The following is a 17,452-nucleotide window of genomic DNA, read 5'->3' as shown; positions in this document are numbered from 1 at the left end:
CTCTCCCCTGTATGAAGCTTTGTTTCAACTCCTCTTCATAGACTGTTTAATTACAAGTATTAGAAATATGACAGTTACCACTTATCCATTAGCCTGGTCACAGATCTGTTTGTGCCATCATGTCACCAACATGTTTGGCATGACACAAACAGATCTGTGATTTGGCTACTGATCTACTGCATTTCAATGAGACTTACAGTGGTTAAAAGTGACATGTCAGACACCAAAACAGTGAAGCAGCCTGTTAGTCTGAAGAAAAAACACCTTACATGGTGAATAGGAGAACTTACTTGAGGCCAATCCAATCTGGCAAAAACAAAGCGTGTATCAATACTAAGACACCTACACATAGAGAGTAAAAGCATAAGATACAATGTGAGCATTTTCCTCATGAATGACAAAGGGTGATTCTCATATTCCAATTGATGAAACACAAACCTCCAGCTCACAGTAAGAGTAAGGCAGAGATAGTAGAGCATGTAAGGGCACAAGCAAGACCAAGCAGAGGGTTGTGGTGGTTGAGTTGGGGTTTGCTCTGGTTCTGGTTCTGGATGAAGGGTAGGTGTGTGGTTGTGGTGGTTGAGTTGGGGTTTGCTCTGGTTCTGGGTGAAGGGTAGGTGTGTGGTTGTGGTGGTTGAGTTGGGGTTTGCTCTGGTTCTGGTTCTGGGTGAAGGGTAGGTGTGTGGTTGTGGTGGTTGAGTTGGGGTTTGCTCTGGTTCTGGTTCTGGGTGAAGGGTAGGTGTGTGGTTGTAGTGGTTGAGTTGGGGTTTGCTCTGGTTCTGGTTCTGGGTGAAGGGTAGGTGTGTGGTTGTGGTGGTTGAGTTGGGGTTTGCTCTGGTTCTGGTTCTGGGTGAAGGGTAGGTGTGTGGTTGTGGTGGTTGAGTTGGGGTTTGCTCTGGTTCTGGTTCTGGGTGAAGGGTAGGTGTGTGGTTGTGGTGGTTGAGTTGGGGTTTGCTCTGGTTCTGGTTCTGGGTGAAGGGTAGGTGTGTGGTTGTGGTGGTTGAGTTGGGGTTTGCTCTGGTTCTGGTTCTGGGTGAAGGGTAGGTGTGTGGTTGTGGTGGTTGAGTTGGGGTTTGCTCTGGTTCTGGTTCTGGGTGAAGGGTAGGTGTGTGGTTGTGGTGGTTGAGTTGGGGTTTGCTCTGGTTCTGGTTCTGGGTGAAGGGTAGGTGTGTGGTTGTGGTGTTTGCTCTGGTTCTGGTTCTGGGTGAAGGGTAGGTGTGTGGTTGTGGTGGTTGAGTTGGGGTTTGCTCTGGTTCTGGGTGAAGGGTAGGTGTGTGGTTGTGGTGGTTGAGTTGGGGTTTGCTCTGGTTCTGGTTCTGGGTGAAGGGTAGGTGTGTGGTTGTGGTGGTTGAGTTGGGGTTTGCTCTGGTTCTGGTTCTGGGTGAAGGGTAGGTGTGTGGTGATGTTCTGGACTTGCGTTCCTTTTCTTCTTCTAGTTGAGGCTCAGTCCTCAAGGCATTCGGGTCCAGCTAAAAACAGTCAAATGAAAAGTACAATAAAATGAAAATACAATAAGCACGCACGGGGGCTTAGCAGTCGCTCCTCCACAGTTTGATGGTTTTGTCGTTTTCTAGCGCCGCAGACGCAATGATGTTCTCTGTGGGGTGGCAGGCAGTAGAAATCACCACATCTAGGACAGAGATGACGGGAGGGAGAAGAGAAAAGCAGAGAATGAAAGACATTTTGTGAGCATTTTTCACCTCAAAGTAGTAATCAGTTTCATCAAGCTCTGACTACTCTACCTGTATGACCCTGTAGTTTCTGTACGATCTCCTTGGTCTGCAGGTTCCAGATGTACACCATGTTGTCCTCCGAGCCAGAGACAATCCACTGAGAGATGCAGAGCAAAAGAGAATGATACTTCATAAGAAGCTTTTGGGAAAAGCATACAAATCATCATCTCGTAAATCAGATTTTTTTGTTGTTGTCTTATTATTATTTTTAATTATATTTTATTTAAAAAAAATACCTTTCCACCGGTGACCGAGAAATTTGCAAATATGCAGTACTTTTCGTTTTTGTGGCCGGTGTATGTTTTCAAGCACTGGAATGAGAGGAGAACACTTACTGAAGAGAACTGAAACATCTGAATCAAGAGCATTCCACAACACCATGGTTGGAACATGAAGACATATCTTACCTTTCCTTTGCTGTAGTCCCAAAGCTTCAGGGTGCTAAAATAAATCATAATAATCCCCATTAGAAGACAGCATCCCAACAGAAACGATGGTGAATAATTAATTAGCATTTATGAGTGATGAAGAGGTCTTTTTTTGTTGTAGATTTGCTTGAGCGTTCCTTCCCAAATGAAACGCTTTGGTCTAGTGGTACTGGACAGTCCAATAGGGCCCACTACTGGTGCAGTAGCGCATGACAAAGATGCCGTGGTACCGGACAGTCCAATAGGGCCCACTACTGGTGCAGTAGCGCATGACAAAGATGCCGTGGTACCGGACTGTCCGATAGGGCCCACTACTGGTGCAGTAGCGCATGACAAAGATGACGTGGTACCGGACAGTCCGATAGGGCCCACTACTGGTGCAGTAGCGCATGACAGATGCCGTGGTACCGGACAGTCCAATAGGGCCCACTACTGGTGCAGTAGCGCATGACAAAGATGCCGTGGTACCGGACAGTCCAATAGGGCCCACTACTGGTGCAGTAGCGCATGACAAAGATGCCGTGGTACTGGACAGTCCAATAGGGCCCACTACTGGTGCAGTAGTGCATGACAAAGATGCCGTGGTACTGGACAGTCCAATAGGGCCCACTACTGGTGCAGTAGGGCATGACAAAGATGCCGTGGAACTGGACAGTCCAATAGGGCCCACTACTGGTGCAGTAGCGCATGACAAAGATGCCGTGGTACTGGACAGTCCAATAGGGTGCCCACAAAGATGCCGTGGTACTGGTGCCCACTAGGTGCAGCGCATGACAAAGATGCCGTGGTACTGGACAGTCCAATAGGGCCCACTACTGGTGCAGTAGCGCATGACAAAGATGCAGTTCTCTACTGATAATCTAACACTCACTTGTCCAATGTGGCAGCCAGGATGTATTTGCCGTTTGGTGAGAACTTCACAAATGACACCGGGGGGTTGTCATCATCTGCAAAAGACCAAAGAATTCACTCACAGAAAAATACTATACAATTTTATACATTTCCCATAAATTTATAGAAAAGAATGAAATGTATGAAAACATAAGCAAATATTAGAATATTCACACAAAATACGCACATTTTACCAGCAACGGCATCTTGTGAATAAAAGGCTGTGCGTAATGACGTAGGCCACACAAAAAGCACGTTGTCATGTAACTTTTCATAAACAGAATTTAAAAAGACATTCTATGAGTTTCCATCCAATTTATATGATGATGACGGTGGTTTTGTCACAACAAAGAATTCTGTGATGAACAGCAAAAGTGCCAAACTATGAGAGCATGCGCTCTAGTGCAGTGGATACATGAGATTAGAAATAAGAGCAGGATCATTTTTATTTGTCAATTGACAGCCAATATTCAATCATCATGTCACCAGCATAAAAATGAACACCCTGGATATCTGTTGAGGAAAGCAGCATCTAACTCATCACCTTGCACTTTCGCCACCCTGTGAAGTTCATCAGAACATGTTTGATCTGTAGCCTAATAGACTGTGCATGCTTTTTTAAAGTCCAGGTAGTGGGACGACACAACATACGATCGCGTGACTGCAAATTTACGTCGATATGATGGTTATTCCACAATAAATAGTTTCCACTGCAATTTGTCACATGATCTAATAACAGACAAGAAAATTATTCACCCGTCTAGCGTATTTGATTTAGTCAATATTTAAGAAATGTACCAACAATTTGATAGTTTCCATCAGGCCTGTTGAGACATTTTTATCCGATATGCAAACAAATAAAAATGGTTGAATTGAAACCTGGTTACAGATGCTGCCATTCTGGCTGGTGAAGCTTACCAATTAGTGTTTTCAGACATTGTCCCGATGCTGTGTCCCAGATTCGGCTATGGACAGACAGAAGATATTAACGTCAATACATTTCTCAAATGATATCCAAACACTCCCAATATTTATGTTAAATTGTCCATCATTAAAACGCAGATGTTCTTTTAAGTTACACTTACAGGCAAAGTACATTCAACAAATTATATATATATATATATTTTTTTTTATCCCTCACCAGAGGCCATCGTAGCTGCTAGACACAATCAATGAGCCATCTCTGTTGAAATGGACCTACACAGCAACATAGAGCAGATTAGAGATGTACAGTGCCTTCGGGAAAGTATTCAGACCCCTTTTTCCACATTTTGTTGTTACAGCCTTCTAAAATTGATTAATTAAACACATTTCCTCAGCAATCTACACACAATACCCCATAATGACAAAGTGAAGTGAACCCACACAGAAAAACCTTATTTACATAAGTATTCAGACCCTTTGCTATGAGACTCGAAATTGAGCTCAGGTGCATCCTGTTTCCATTGATCATCCTTGAGCTGTTTCCACAAGTTTACTGGAGTCCAGCTGTGTTAAATTCAATTGATTGGACATGATTTTGAAAAAGCACACCTGTCTATATAAGGTCCAATAGTTGACTGTTCATGTCAGAGTAAAAACCAAGCCATGAGGTCGAAGGAATTGTCCGTAGTGCTCCGTGACAGGATTGTGTCGAGGCACAGATCTGGGGAAGGGTACAAAAACATTTGCAGCATTGAAGGTCCCCAAGAACACAGTGGCCTCCATCATTCTTAAATAGAATAAGTTTTGAACCACCAAGACTCTTCCTAGGGCTGGACGCCTGGCAAAACTAAGCAATTGGGTGAAAAGGGCCTTGGTCAGGGAGGTGACCAAGTACCCGATGGTCACTCAAAGAGCTCTAGAGTTCCTCTGTGGAGATGGGAGATGTACAGTGCCAGAAGGACAACCATCTCTGCAGCATTCCACCAATCAGGCCCCTATGGAAGTGGCCAGACAGAAGCCACTCCTCAGTAAAAGGCACCTGACAGCCCACTTAGATTTTGCCAAAAGGCACCTAACATTTACATTACATTTACATTTAAGTCATTTAGCAGACGCTCTTATCCAGAGCGACTTACAGATTGGTGCATTCACCTTATGACATCCAGTGGAACAGTCACTTTACAGTAGTGCATCTAAATCTTAAAGGGGGGGGGGGGTGAGAGGGATTACTTATCCTATCCTAGGTATTCCTTAAAGAGGTGGGGTTTCAGGTGTCTCTGGAAGGTGGTGATTGACTCCGCTGTCCTGGCGTCGTGAGGGAGTTTGTTCCACCATTGGGGGGCCAGAGCAGCGAACAGTTTTGACTGGGCTGAGCGGGAACTGTACTTCCTCAGTGGTAGGGAGGCGAGCAGGCCAGAGGTGGATGAACGCAGTGCCCTTGTTTGGGTGTAGGGCCTGATCAGAGCCTGGAGGTACTGAGGTGCCGTTCCCCTCACAGCTCCGTAGGCAAGCACCATGGTCTTGTAGCGGATGTGAGCTTCAACTGGAAGCCAGTGGAGAGAGCGGAGGAGCGGGGTGACGTGAGAGAACTTGGGAAGGTTGAACACCAGACGGGCTGCGGCGTTCTGGATGAGTTGTAGGGGTTTAATGGCACAGGCAGGGAGCCCAGCCAACAGCGAGTTGCAGTAATCCAGACGGGAGATGACAAGTGCCTGGATTAGGACCTGCGCCGCTTCCTGTGTGAGGCAGGATCGTACTCTGCGGATGTTGTAGAGCATGAACCTACAGGAACGGGCCACCGCCTTGATGTTAGTTGAGAACGACAGGGTGTTGTCCAGGATCACGCCAAGGTTCTTAGCGCTCTGGGAGGAGGACACAATGGAGTTGTCAACCGTGATGGCGAGATCATGGAACGGGCAGTCCTTCCCCGGGAGGAAGAGCAGCTCCGTCTTGCCGAGGTTCAGCTAAAGACTCTCAGACCATTGGAAACAAGATTCTCTGGTCTGAACAAACCAATATTGAACTCTTTGGCCTGAAAGCCAAGCGTCACATCTGGGGGTAACCTGGCACCATCCGTACTGTGAAGCATAGTGGTGGCAGCATCATGCTGTGGGGATGTTTTTCAGCGGCAGGGACTGGGAGACTAGTCAGGATCGAGGGAAAGATTAACTGAGCAAAGTAGAGAGATCCTTGATGAAAACCTGCTCCAAAGCGCTCAGGACATCAGACTGGGGCGAAGGTTCACCTTCCAACAGGACAACCACCCTAAGCACACAGCCAAGACAATGCAGGAGTGGCTTCGGGACAAGTCTCTGAATGTCCTTGAGTAGCTCAGCCAGAGCCCAGACTTGAACCCGATCAAACATCTCTTTGCAGCAACGCTCCCCATCCGACCTGACAGAGCATGAGAGGATCTGCAGAGAAGAATGTGAGAAACTCCCCAAATACAGGTGTACCCAAAAAGACTTAAGGCTGCAACCGCTGCCAAAGGCGTTTCAAAAATGTACTAAGTAAAGGGTCTGAATACTTCTGTAAATTCCTGTTTTTTTATTTATAGATTTGCAAAAATTAATAAAACCTGTTTTTGCACTGTCATTATGGGGTATTGTGTGTAGATTGATGAGGGCTAAAAACAACTTAATCCATTTTAGAATAAGGCTGTAACGTAAGAAAATGTGGAAAAAGTCAAGGGGTCTGAATACTTTCCAAATGCACACTGACCAGATGGTGTGATAATCAACTACTATAAGCTAAAAATCTATTATCTGAAGTACATTGTTTTTAGGTTCATTGAAGGTGTCTACATGAGCATAATCTCTTACTGCAGAGACTGGGTCAGAGTGGGCCGGCAGGGTCTTCAAGCATTTGCCGGTTTTAACATCCCATATCCGCACACTCTCGTCAAACTAGAAGAGAACTCATGTTAGCACACACAGCAACAAATATTCATCACTCCTTGGTAGAAATCAGGGTTGGCAATAACCTTTTCTATGTAAAAATATTACAATAGCAGTGCTGCATTAGTAGGTAGGACTCACTGATCCAGACACGATGAGATTGGACTGGGGATTAAAGTTGCAGCAGAAGACATAGTTGCTGTGGCCTTTCAATGTCTTCAAACATTTCCCCTGCAATAGGAAATGAGTGGGTTTAAATGAAACATGTTCACAGTATGAGCTCATTATGGTCGATCCAACATCCACTGCATGGAGGGTCTCGAAGTAGTGATTATGATGCAACTGCAGAGAAAACAGTTGAAGGTAGTTTAAGGAGACGTCGCTGAATAGCATTAGTGCAATGCCTGGAAGTCTACCAGAACAGCAGACTTCCTACCAGTCATTGTGCTACAGCTAGTTAGCATTGGCTTGGGAAACTACCTCTTAACTTCCATTATACTGCACGCAGAGACATAACAATTGTATTCAAGAGTTCATCTGACTCTTGGTAAGTAGAAAAGTAGACAAAATCTCACATTATCCTTTTAATACCATGACAACGTGGGCGGGGGGGGGAAAAAATCCCTACCCAGTGGGCTTGACATGATAAAGACGTCTTTTATTAGTTGAAATCGGGTCGAGATGTCTTATAACCAAATCACAACCAGATTAAGATGTTTTTTTCATGAAGTCATTTAGACATATAAAAAACACATCTTATTTGGATTGATATCTGTGTGAAATACATCAATTGGGAACTAATGAATTTATTTAAATTGACTGATTTCCAAATATGAACTGTAGCGCCGTAAAATCGTTGGAATTGTTGCGTTTATATAAACATGTCCATAGTGTTTGTAGGCCATGCCCCCATTGCATATAAGACACTAGAACAATTATTCAAATTGTAGTAATGTTATTTTTCAGCGGGGCTTACATGATTCAGCTTTGCACACTTGGCAAACAGCTGACAGAGCGCACCAAAGCGGGTTAGGGCCTCGTGGCGTACTGTACTGGGCTCGGGCCTCGTGGCGTACTGTACTGGGCTCGGGCCTCGTGGCGTACTGTACTGGGCTCGGGCCTCGTGGCGTACTGTACTGGGCTCGGGCCTCGTGGCGTACTGTACTGGGCTCGGGCCTATTCTGTTTGAGACCCGGGGGACTTGGCGTGGACTTGGACTCAGGGGGGCTTCATACGGGCTGAGCTCTTCCCAAGTCCGACAGAATAATATTACTCTGGGCTCCAGCTAAATGGTACTCGGTCAGAGTAAACTTCAGTTTATCTGGACAGATTAACTTTTTAAAGAGTAGGGCCATTTTAGGTTATTATTCAGAAGGTGATGAAATATCAATAAAAAAAATAAAACAATGAAGTGATATATTTAACCTCCAAGTAATTGAATTTGTGACAGTCTCTGCAGTCCTATAGCTATCAGAGATGGTCCCTAATTTAGATTTTTTTTCTGACGCTATAAATGCTTTTACTACAGGCTATGGTAGTGTTTTTCAAAGTTGCATTCCACTCAATTGAAATGTGCACATTCACTTCCACATGTTTTCTAGGCAACCAGCATAAGATAAACATGCACAATAATACAGGATACCCTTATAACATTTCACTGCCTTTAAAATACAGTACAACTGCAGTACAATTAAATAATGGTTTAATTAATGATACAGCTTGCTGTGTGTTGGATTCTAATAGTAATCTTTGTTAGCAAATTGCACTGTTTATTGTACTGCACATGTTCTTGTTCAACAGAATGCTGTTTTGATGTTCTATTATGACATTAACAAACAAGTAGGCCGGTCTTATTTCAGTATCCTACTACAATCCACCGGGATTTACAAAACCCTGTTTTTTAAATGACATTCATTTGCATCAATAATTACCCCAGAAATTACTGCACCTGAATTAGCGGCGGTTTGTTGGGGGAAATATTTGCTATTTTAGCTGCCAAACGTTACCCCCTGGCTAATCCTCCATGGACATTCTAAATGTACAGTTTTAACTGCTGGAGCCATTGGTTGTAGCTAGCTAATTTAGCTAACGTTTTGACCTTTTGATATCAGTCAAATATACCTGAGAGTCATGTCTAGTTTCTCCCTTGCTCATTCTCCGTCGCTCAGCCAAACTCAAACTTTCCACGTTGCAGAAGAGATTTGCCAATTACACCCATTTCTAACAATGTGTTGTGAGAATGATATAACTTTTGAAAAAAATATCTTTACGCACTTCACATTTTTTTTATTTGACTTTAAGACTGCCAAGCTGTCCTCAATTTGGGGAACCTCTGTCCGAGACAATGTCCTCAGGATTATGGAGCGGTGTGTTTATAGAAAGTTGTGTGAATATTAACATGTTAGGATTAAAGCAAAACTTTACCATTAAGGATTAGCCAAAACATTTCATTATCTAACTGCCATTTCATTTTGTTATCCTCTGAAAATGTTTCAGATTGATGACCAATGAATTAAATGTCCCACTTCAATATGAAGGGTCAGAGGAACAAATATGCCTTTGCCACCACGTGTGTGTGCTCAATTGTAGTTGGTAAGTAAATGTGAAAAGTTGAGACATTTGACAAACAATGAGACATTTTTAGTAGACTATGACTGTTAAAGATATTATACTGTGCATTACTGTTCTGTCCTGCATGCCGACATTATGCCAATCATTCATACATTTTCTTCTCTTATTATGCTTACAGTAAGTGTCATGAAAAGCCATACGACTCAGGAGGTCGATCCACCGTTGGCCCCCCGGAAAGTCCTAAAATATGCCCCTGACCTCCACGGTGGAGGACGCAAAGTATGTACATGAGCTGGTTGCTCTATTTTGAAGCTATAAGTGCCACAAACTTCTTCAACTGGAAATACTTTTAGCCGGCTGAGTCCACAGTGTCTTTATGAATGTCCTTTTAAAATCTATAATTGATGAAGTTGTAATGATTCTCTTCAACTGCAGATCTGACCCATCACACCACTCTTCAAGAGGGCCACTACACTCCAAATGGCATTCTATGCTAAAAGGTCCTTGATGAGGTCCTACACCATCACACCACTCTCAGTAAACATTCAGAAATTAAAACAATGGGCTTGTATATACACCCCGTCCCAGTCTTTCTATGCATGTAATGTCTGTGGGTGAATTATGAAACAATCACTGTATGCAGATGGGCAAAACATTGATGCAGATCTTTTCTTGATCTACTTTAAAATGTCAGAATATGTTGCAGACTTTAATTTTAAATTGGTGACTATGGGAAAACACAGAAATGTAATGAACAAGGTTTTCAACATCCAACTATATCCTCTGCAATACTTTTTACAGTACGTAATACACTGTAGTCTGGTTGTTACTACCAGGTTATGATGAGGGCTTAAATATGACTTTATGACCAACTGGTAGTATGGTTGTCAGAAAAATACGTAATATTGTGGTCAGCAAAAATAAATTTAAAAGAAGCCAGGTTCGATCAGAATAAGATGTCATACTGATGTTTTTTTCAACCTGGTTTTGCCCACTGGGTCTTCACTAGATGCAGATAACTAATGTAAAGCTACCCTGAGGTGCTACAGTTTCCATGGCGACTTAAAGTTCACCTTATTCTACACCAAAATAGAAATGGACTGAATTGTTGGTAACATGTTGTTCAAGCCTTGCCACACTAAAGGGAAAGTGCTCAGATTAAAGCCAGTAAAATCTCAAGGCATGAGAGCTGATTCGTTACGGTAGATGCTTCTGCATCCCTCTCGGCAAGAGGAAGCAGGAAGTCCTTTATCCCTGCAGTCATTGCGGGATTTGTTTTAGTAAACAGTTTATAGAAAACACATTAATATATTTCTGAACGATGCATTGCGCTGCTATGTTGACAATATGACTCGGTGGCACAGATTAGTTTGATTTGAGTAGAGCGCTCCACCATCACCTGTTTTAGCCGGTCACGTGCCCAATGGACCCCAGTTCAGTCTAAACATATTCCCTCATTACTCTAATGAATAAAACTTCATTCATTGTTGTACGCTGCTTTTTCTTTTCCATTGTCTGCACTTTACACCACTCCTTCCAGTGCAATTTGTGTACATATGTATATTTGGTGATGTGTACATATGTATATTTGGTGATGTGTATTTAGGGCTGGGCGGTAATACTGTATTTTACTATACACACACACACACACACACCACACACCACACACACACACACAGGTATCGATGAATGGACCGGTTTTGGTTTTTACTTTACCTTCTTTAACAGTATTTAAATGTTAAATGTGCAACAGCCTTGTGTAATGTCAATTTCTTTAAGCTTACGCACTACTTGTTTACTCTTTGCTCCCCTTCTGTTTTTTTATTTTGAAAAAAAATAATGCAAAAATGTCAAAAAAATATTATTTTCAATTAATACATTTTAGAATAAGGCTGTAAGGTAACGTGGAAAAGGGAAGGGGTCTGAATACTTTCCGAATGCAGAGTGTGCGCGCGTGCACACACACACACACACACACACACACACACACACACACACACACACAAAAAAATACAGTCAAATGTTTGGACACACCTACTCATTCAAGGGTTTTTCCTTATTTTTACTACACTGTAAAATAATAGTGAAGACATCAAAACTATGAAATAACACATATGGAAACATAGTAACCCAAAAAAAAAGTGATAGAATAATTTAAAATATATTTACAATTGTTTAAGTAGCCACCCTTTGCCTTGACAACAGCTTTGCACACTTTTGGCATTCTCTCAACCAGCTTCACCTGGAATGCTTTTCCAAGTCTTGGAGTTCCCACATATGCTGAGCACTTGTTGGCTGCTTTTCCTTCCCTCTGCGGTCCAACTCATCCCAAACCATCTCAATTGGGTTCGAATCGGACTAAAAGGACAGACTTCCACCGGTCTAAAGTCCATTGCTCGTGTTTATTGGCCTAAGGAAGTCTCTTCTTATTATTGGTGTCCTTTAGTAGTGGTTTCTTTGCAACAATTCACCCATGAGTCTGATTCATGCAGTCTCCTGTGAACAGTTGATGTTGAGATGTGTCTGTTACTTGAACTATGAAGCATTTATTTGGGTTGTAATTTCTGAGGCTGGTAACTAATGAAAGTATCCTCTGCAGCAGATGTAACTCTGAGTCATCCTTTCCTGTGGCAGACCTCATGAGCCAGGTTCATAGCGCCTGGTGGTTTTTACAACTGCACTTGCAGAAACTTTCAAAGTTCTTGACATTTTCCAGATTGACTTACCTTCATGTCTTAAAGTAATGACGGACTGTCGTTTCGCTTTGCTCGTTTGAGCTGTTCTTGCCATAATATGGACTTGGTCTTTTACACCAACTCTACCTTTTTTTATTTTTATTTCACCTTTATTTAACCAGGTAGGCTAGTTGAGAACAAGTTCTCATTTGCAACTGCAACCTGGCCAAGATAAAGCATAGCAGTGTGAACAGACGACACAGAGTTACACATGGAGTAAACAATTAACAAGTCAATAACACAGTAGAAAAAAAGGGGAGTCTATATACAATGTGTGCAAAAGGCATGAGGAGGTAGGCGAATAATTACAATTTTGCAGATTAACACTGGAGTGATAAATGATCAGATGGACATGTACAGGTAGAGATATTGGTGTGCAAAAGAGCAGAAAAGTAAATAAATAAAAACAGTGTGGGGATGAGGTAGGTGAAAATGGGTGAGCTATTTACCAATAGACTATGTACAGCTGCAGCGATCGGTTAGCTGATGTTTGAAGTTGGTGAGGGAGATGAAAGTCTCCAACTTCAGAGATTTTTGCAATTAGTTCCAGTCACAGTTAGCAGAGTACTGGAACAAAAGGCGGCCAAATGAGGTGTTGGCTTTAGGGATGATCAGTGAGATACACCTGCTGGAGCGCGTGCTACGGATGGGTGTTGCCATCGTGACCAGTGAACTGAGATAAGGCGGAGCTTTACCTAGCATGGACTTGTAGATGACCTGGAGCCAGTGGGTCTGGCGACGAATATGTAGCGAGGGCCAGCCGACTAGAGCATACAAGTCGCAGTGGTGGGTGGTATAAGGTGCTTTAGTGACAAAACGGATGGCACTGTGATAAACTGCATCCAGTTTGCTGAGTAGAGTGTTGGAAGCAATTTTGTAGATGACATCGCCGAAGTAGAGGATCGGTAGGATAGTCAGTTTTACAAGGGTAAGCTTGGCGGCGTGAGTGAAGGAGGATTTGTTGCGGAATAGAAAGCTGACTCTTGATTTTATTTTCGATTGGAGATGTTTGATATGAGTCTGGAAGGAGAGTTTACAGTCTAGCCAGACACCTGGGTACTTATAGATGTCCACATATTCAAGGTCGGAACCATCCAGGGTGGTGATGCTAGTCGGGCATGCGGGTGCAGGCAGCGATCGGTTGAAAAGCATGCATTTGGTTTTACTAGGGTTTAAGAGCAATTGGAGGCCACGGAAGGAGTGTTGTATGGCATTGAAGCTCGTTTGGAGGTTAGATAGCACAGTGTCCAATGACGGGCCGAAAGTATATAGAATGGTGTCGTCTGCGTAGAGGTGGATCAGGGAATCGCCCGCAGCAAGAGCAACATCATTGATATATACAGAGAAAAGAGTCGGCCCGAGAATTAAACCCTGTGGCACCCCCATAGAGACTGCCAGAGGACCGGACAGCATGCCCTCCGATTTGACACACTGAACTCTGTCTGCAAAGTAATTTGTGAACCAGGCAAGGCAGTCATCTGAAAAACCGAGGCTACTGAGTCTGCCGATAAGAATATGGTGATTGACAGAGTCGAAAGCCTTGGCAAGGTTGATGAAGACGGCTGCACAGTACTGTCTTTTATCGATGGCGGTTATGATATCGTTTAATACCTTGAGTGTGGCTGAGGTGCACCCGTGACCGGCTCGGAAACCAGATTGCACAGCGGAGAAGGTACGGTGGGATTCGAGATTGTCAGTGACCTGTTTGTTGACTTGGCTTTCGAAGACCTTAGATAGGCAGGGCAGGATGGATATAGGTCTGTAACAGTTTGGGTCCAGGGTGTCTCCCCCTTTGAAGAGGGGGATGACTGCGGCAGCTTTCCAATCCTTGGGGATCTCAGACGATATGAAAGAGAGGTTGAACAGGCTGGTAATAGGGGTTAATGGCCCAAACACATTAACTTCTTGGTGACAGGAAGCAGTATTTTCACATCTGGATGAAATGCATGCCCAAATTCAACTGCCTGCTACTCATCCCCAGAAGATAAGATATGCATATTATTAGTAGATTTGGATAGAAAACACTCTGAAGTTTCTAAAACTGTTTGAATCATGTCTGTGAATATAACATACCTTATTTAGCGAAACCCCGAGAACAAACCATTCAGATTTCTTTTTGTTGAGGTCACTCTTTTCAATGGCTTTTCATTGGAAATCAAGATTTCTAAGGGACTTCTTGCAGTTCCTACCACTTCCACTGGATGTCACCAGTCTTTAGAAATTGTTTGAGGTTTTTCCTTTGTGTAATGAAGAAGTAGCCCTCTTCAGAACGAGGGTCACTTATAGTGTACTGTTAGATAGAGGCGCGTGACCAGAAAGCTAGCTAGTTTGTTTTCCTCCTGTATTGAACACAGATCATCCATTCTTCAATTTTATCGATTATTTACGTTCGAAAATACAATATGCATAACTGGTAGATTTGGATAGAAAACACTAAAGTTTCCAAAACTGTTAAAACAGTGTCTGAGTATAAAAACCTGAGAAATCCATTCAGGAAGTAGTTTTTGTTGTAGTTTTCTATTCAAGGTCATTACAGTATCCATTGAATTAGGATTCAAATTGCAGTTTCTATGCCTTCCACTAGATGTCAACAGTCTTTAGAAATTGTTTCAGGCTTGTATTCTGATAAATGAGGGAGTAAGACCACTCTGAGTGGACCCTGACATGTCACAGAGCTTTTTCCATGCGCAATCCCGAGAGAGTGCCTTTCTTGTTTACCTTTTATATTGACAACGTTATTGTCCGGTTTAAATATTATAGATATTTTAGGCTAAAAACAACCTGAGGATGGAATATAAACATTGTTTGACATGTTTCTATGACATGTTTGGATTTTTTGTCTGCCTGTTTTGACTGTGTTTGAGCCTGTGGATTACTGAAGAAAATGCGAAATAAATGGAGGTTTTTGGATATAAAGAGACTATCAAACAAAAGGAACATTTGAGTAAATTAATGTCTTGAGTGCACCCATATGAAGATCACCGGTAAGGGATTAATTTTCTCTTTATTTCTGACTTGTGTAACTCTTCTACTTGGGTGGTTACTGTTTGTAATGATTTGTCTGCTGGGCTATGTTCTCAAATAATCGGAAGGTATGCTTTCGCCGTAAAGCATTTTTTTAAAATCTTACACCGTGGTTGGATTCACAAGAAGTGAATCTTTAAACCTATGTAAAATATGTTTTGTTTTCTGAATTTTTATAATGACTATTTCTGTATTTGGCGCTCTGCAATCTCACTGGATGTTGGCCAGGTAGGACGCTAGCATCCCATGTACCCTAGTTGAGTTAAGGAAAGAAATTCCACAAATTAACTTTTTACAAGGCACACCTGTTAATTTGAAAGGCATTCCAGTTGACTACCTCATGAAGCTGGTTGAGAGAATGCCAAGAGTGTACAAAGCTTTCATCAAGGCAACGGGTGGCTACTCTGAAGAATCTAAAAATATAATATATTTTAATTTGTTTAACACTTTTTTGGTTACTACATGATTCCATGTGTCATTTCATAGTTTTGATGTCTTCACTATTATTCTACAATGTAGAAAATAGTAAAAAAGCAAAGAAAACCCCTGGAATGAGGTGGTGTGTCCAAACTTGACTGGTACTAATATAATCTATAAATCATTCGTAAAGTATTCTGACTTTCCTTTTTCCACATTTTGTTACCTTACAAACTTGCACTAAAATGGATTAAATTAAACCCCCCTCATCAATCTACACACAATATCCCATAATGACAAAGTAAAAATTGGTTAAGAAATGTTTACAAATGTATTCAAAATAAAACAAAAATACCTAATTTATATAAATATTCAGACCCTTTGCTATGAGACTCGAAATTGAGCTCAGATGCATCCTGTTTCCATTGATCAGCCTTGAAATCCCCATCCAATCTGACAGAGCTTGAGAGGATCTGCAGAGAAGAATGGGAGAAACTCCCCAAATACAGGTGTGCCAAGGTTGTAGCGTCATACCCAGCAAGACGAGGCTGTAATCACTGCCTAATGTGCATCAACAAAGTACTGAGTAAAGGGTCTGAATACTTTAGTGCTACGTTTTTTTATTTTCAATCAAATTAGCAAAAATTTCAGAAAGTCTGTTGTTGCTTTGTCGTTATGGGGTATTTTGTGTAGATTGATTGAGGGGGTTAAAAACAATAACACATTTTAGACTAAGGCTGTATTGTAACAAAATGTGGAACAAGTGAAGGTGAACTGTGCTGTTTCACAAAAGTTCTGAACCTACATACATTTTAAGGACACAGTAAAATTGACATTAGTTATCTTGTTGTTTTTAGTCACCCCCTTTCAGCTCCACTCAACCCCTCCCATCTATCTCTGAACACCATCCAGTTTTGATTTCTATTGAACATATATTTATCAACTGTGCTGTTTCACAAAAGTTCTGAATCTTTCTATTCTCAGTTTCTACAGATTGTAAATTAAAGATAATACTTTAGCAAAAATATTTATTATATTATTGATCGATTGACTATGACTTTTCAAATCACCCAGCAGTGCTATTTGCAGAGTTAGCTCCAGGTTAATGTTGCAATTCTTCATCTATTCCTGAACATGCAAACAAAAACAAGCTCCATATGGACAGTACCAAAACAAATGATCTAATGATTGTCTCTTTGTAGAAGAATCTGCAGAGCTGGGATGGTTGCATCCCCATATATAACATTCTATTGTTTGCAATAATTTTGTATAATAATGTAAAATGTATCAGTTCATAAAACCACAATTTTGCAATCTTTATTGAGCATAATAAATTGCATGGACTCACTCTGTGTGCAATAATAGTGTTTAACATGATTTATGAACGGTCTACCTCATCTCTGTACCCCACACAAACAGATAATTGTAAGGTCCAAACAGATAATTGTACGGTCCTTCAGTAAAGCAGTGAATTTCAAAACAGAGTCAACCACAGATTAAAAACCCGTGAATATCCCTTTGAAAACTTTGAATGGATCAACAACATTGTAGTTACTCCACAGTAATAAGCTAAATGACAGAGAGAAAAGAAGCCGGCACAGAACAACAATATTCCACAACATGCATCCTGTTTGCAATAAAGCACTAAAGTAAAACTGCTAAAAATGTGGCAAAGACATGAACTTTATGTCCTGAAAACAAAGTGTTATAATTTGTGGCAAATCCAACATCACTGAGTACCACTTCATATTTTCAAGCATGATGGTGGCTGCATCATGTTATGGGTATGCTTGTCATCGGCAAGGACTATGCAGTTTATGATAAAAAGAAAT

At 41.8% G+C, this 17,452-nt stretch overlaps 1 protein-coding gene across 1 annotated transcript in view; it reads right to left on the bottom strand.

Moving 5' to 3' along the window:
- Nucleotides 1-1,052: 1,052 nt before the first annotated feature.
- LOC124048893 (WD repeat-containing protein 5) overlaps nucleotides 1,053-17,452 on the bottom strand; it is a 31,494-nt gene continuing 15,094 nt past the window's right edge. The window contains exons 6-14 of the mRNA XM_046370061.1: nucleotides 7,015-7,104; nucleotides 6,799-6,882; nucleotides 4,194-4,249; nucleotides 3,971-4,017; nucleotides 3,033-3,108; nucleotides 2,141-2,174; nucleotides 1,970-2,044; nucleotides 1,743-1,830; nucleotides 1,053-1,630 (exon numbers count right to left, since the gene is read on the bottom strand). Of these exons, the coding sequence (XP_046226017.1) occupies nucleotides 1,530-1,630; nucleotides 1,743-1,830; nucleotides 1,970-2,044; nucleotides 2,141-2,174; nucleotides 3,033-3,108; nucleotides 3,971-4,017; nucleotides 4,194-4,249; nucleotides 6,799-6,882; nucleotides 7,015-7,104 (651 nt within the window). The 3' untranslated portion in view covers nucleotides 1,053-1,529. The remainder of the gene's footprint in view (nucleotides 1,631-1,742; nucleotides 1,831-1,969; nucleotides 2,045-2,140; nucleotides 2,175-3,032; nucleotides 3,109-3,970; nucleotides 4,018-4,193; nucleotides 4,250-6,798; nucleotides 6,883-7,014; nucleotides 7,105-17,452) is intronic.

Source organism: Oncorhynchus gorbuscha, linkage group LG11 (assembly GCF_021184085.1).
Source record: "Oncorhynchus gorbuscha isolate QuinsamMale2020 ecotype Even-year linkage group LG11, OgorEven_v1.0, whole genome shotgun sequence".
NCBI lineage: Eukaryota > Metazoa > Chordata > Actinopteri > Salmoniformes > Salmonidae > Oncorhynchus > Oncorhynchus gorbuscha.
The sequence above is the reverse complement of the archived record's forward strand: the minus strand, read 5'-3'. Positions and strand labels throughout refer to the sequence as shown.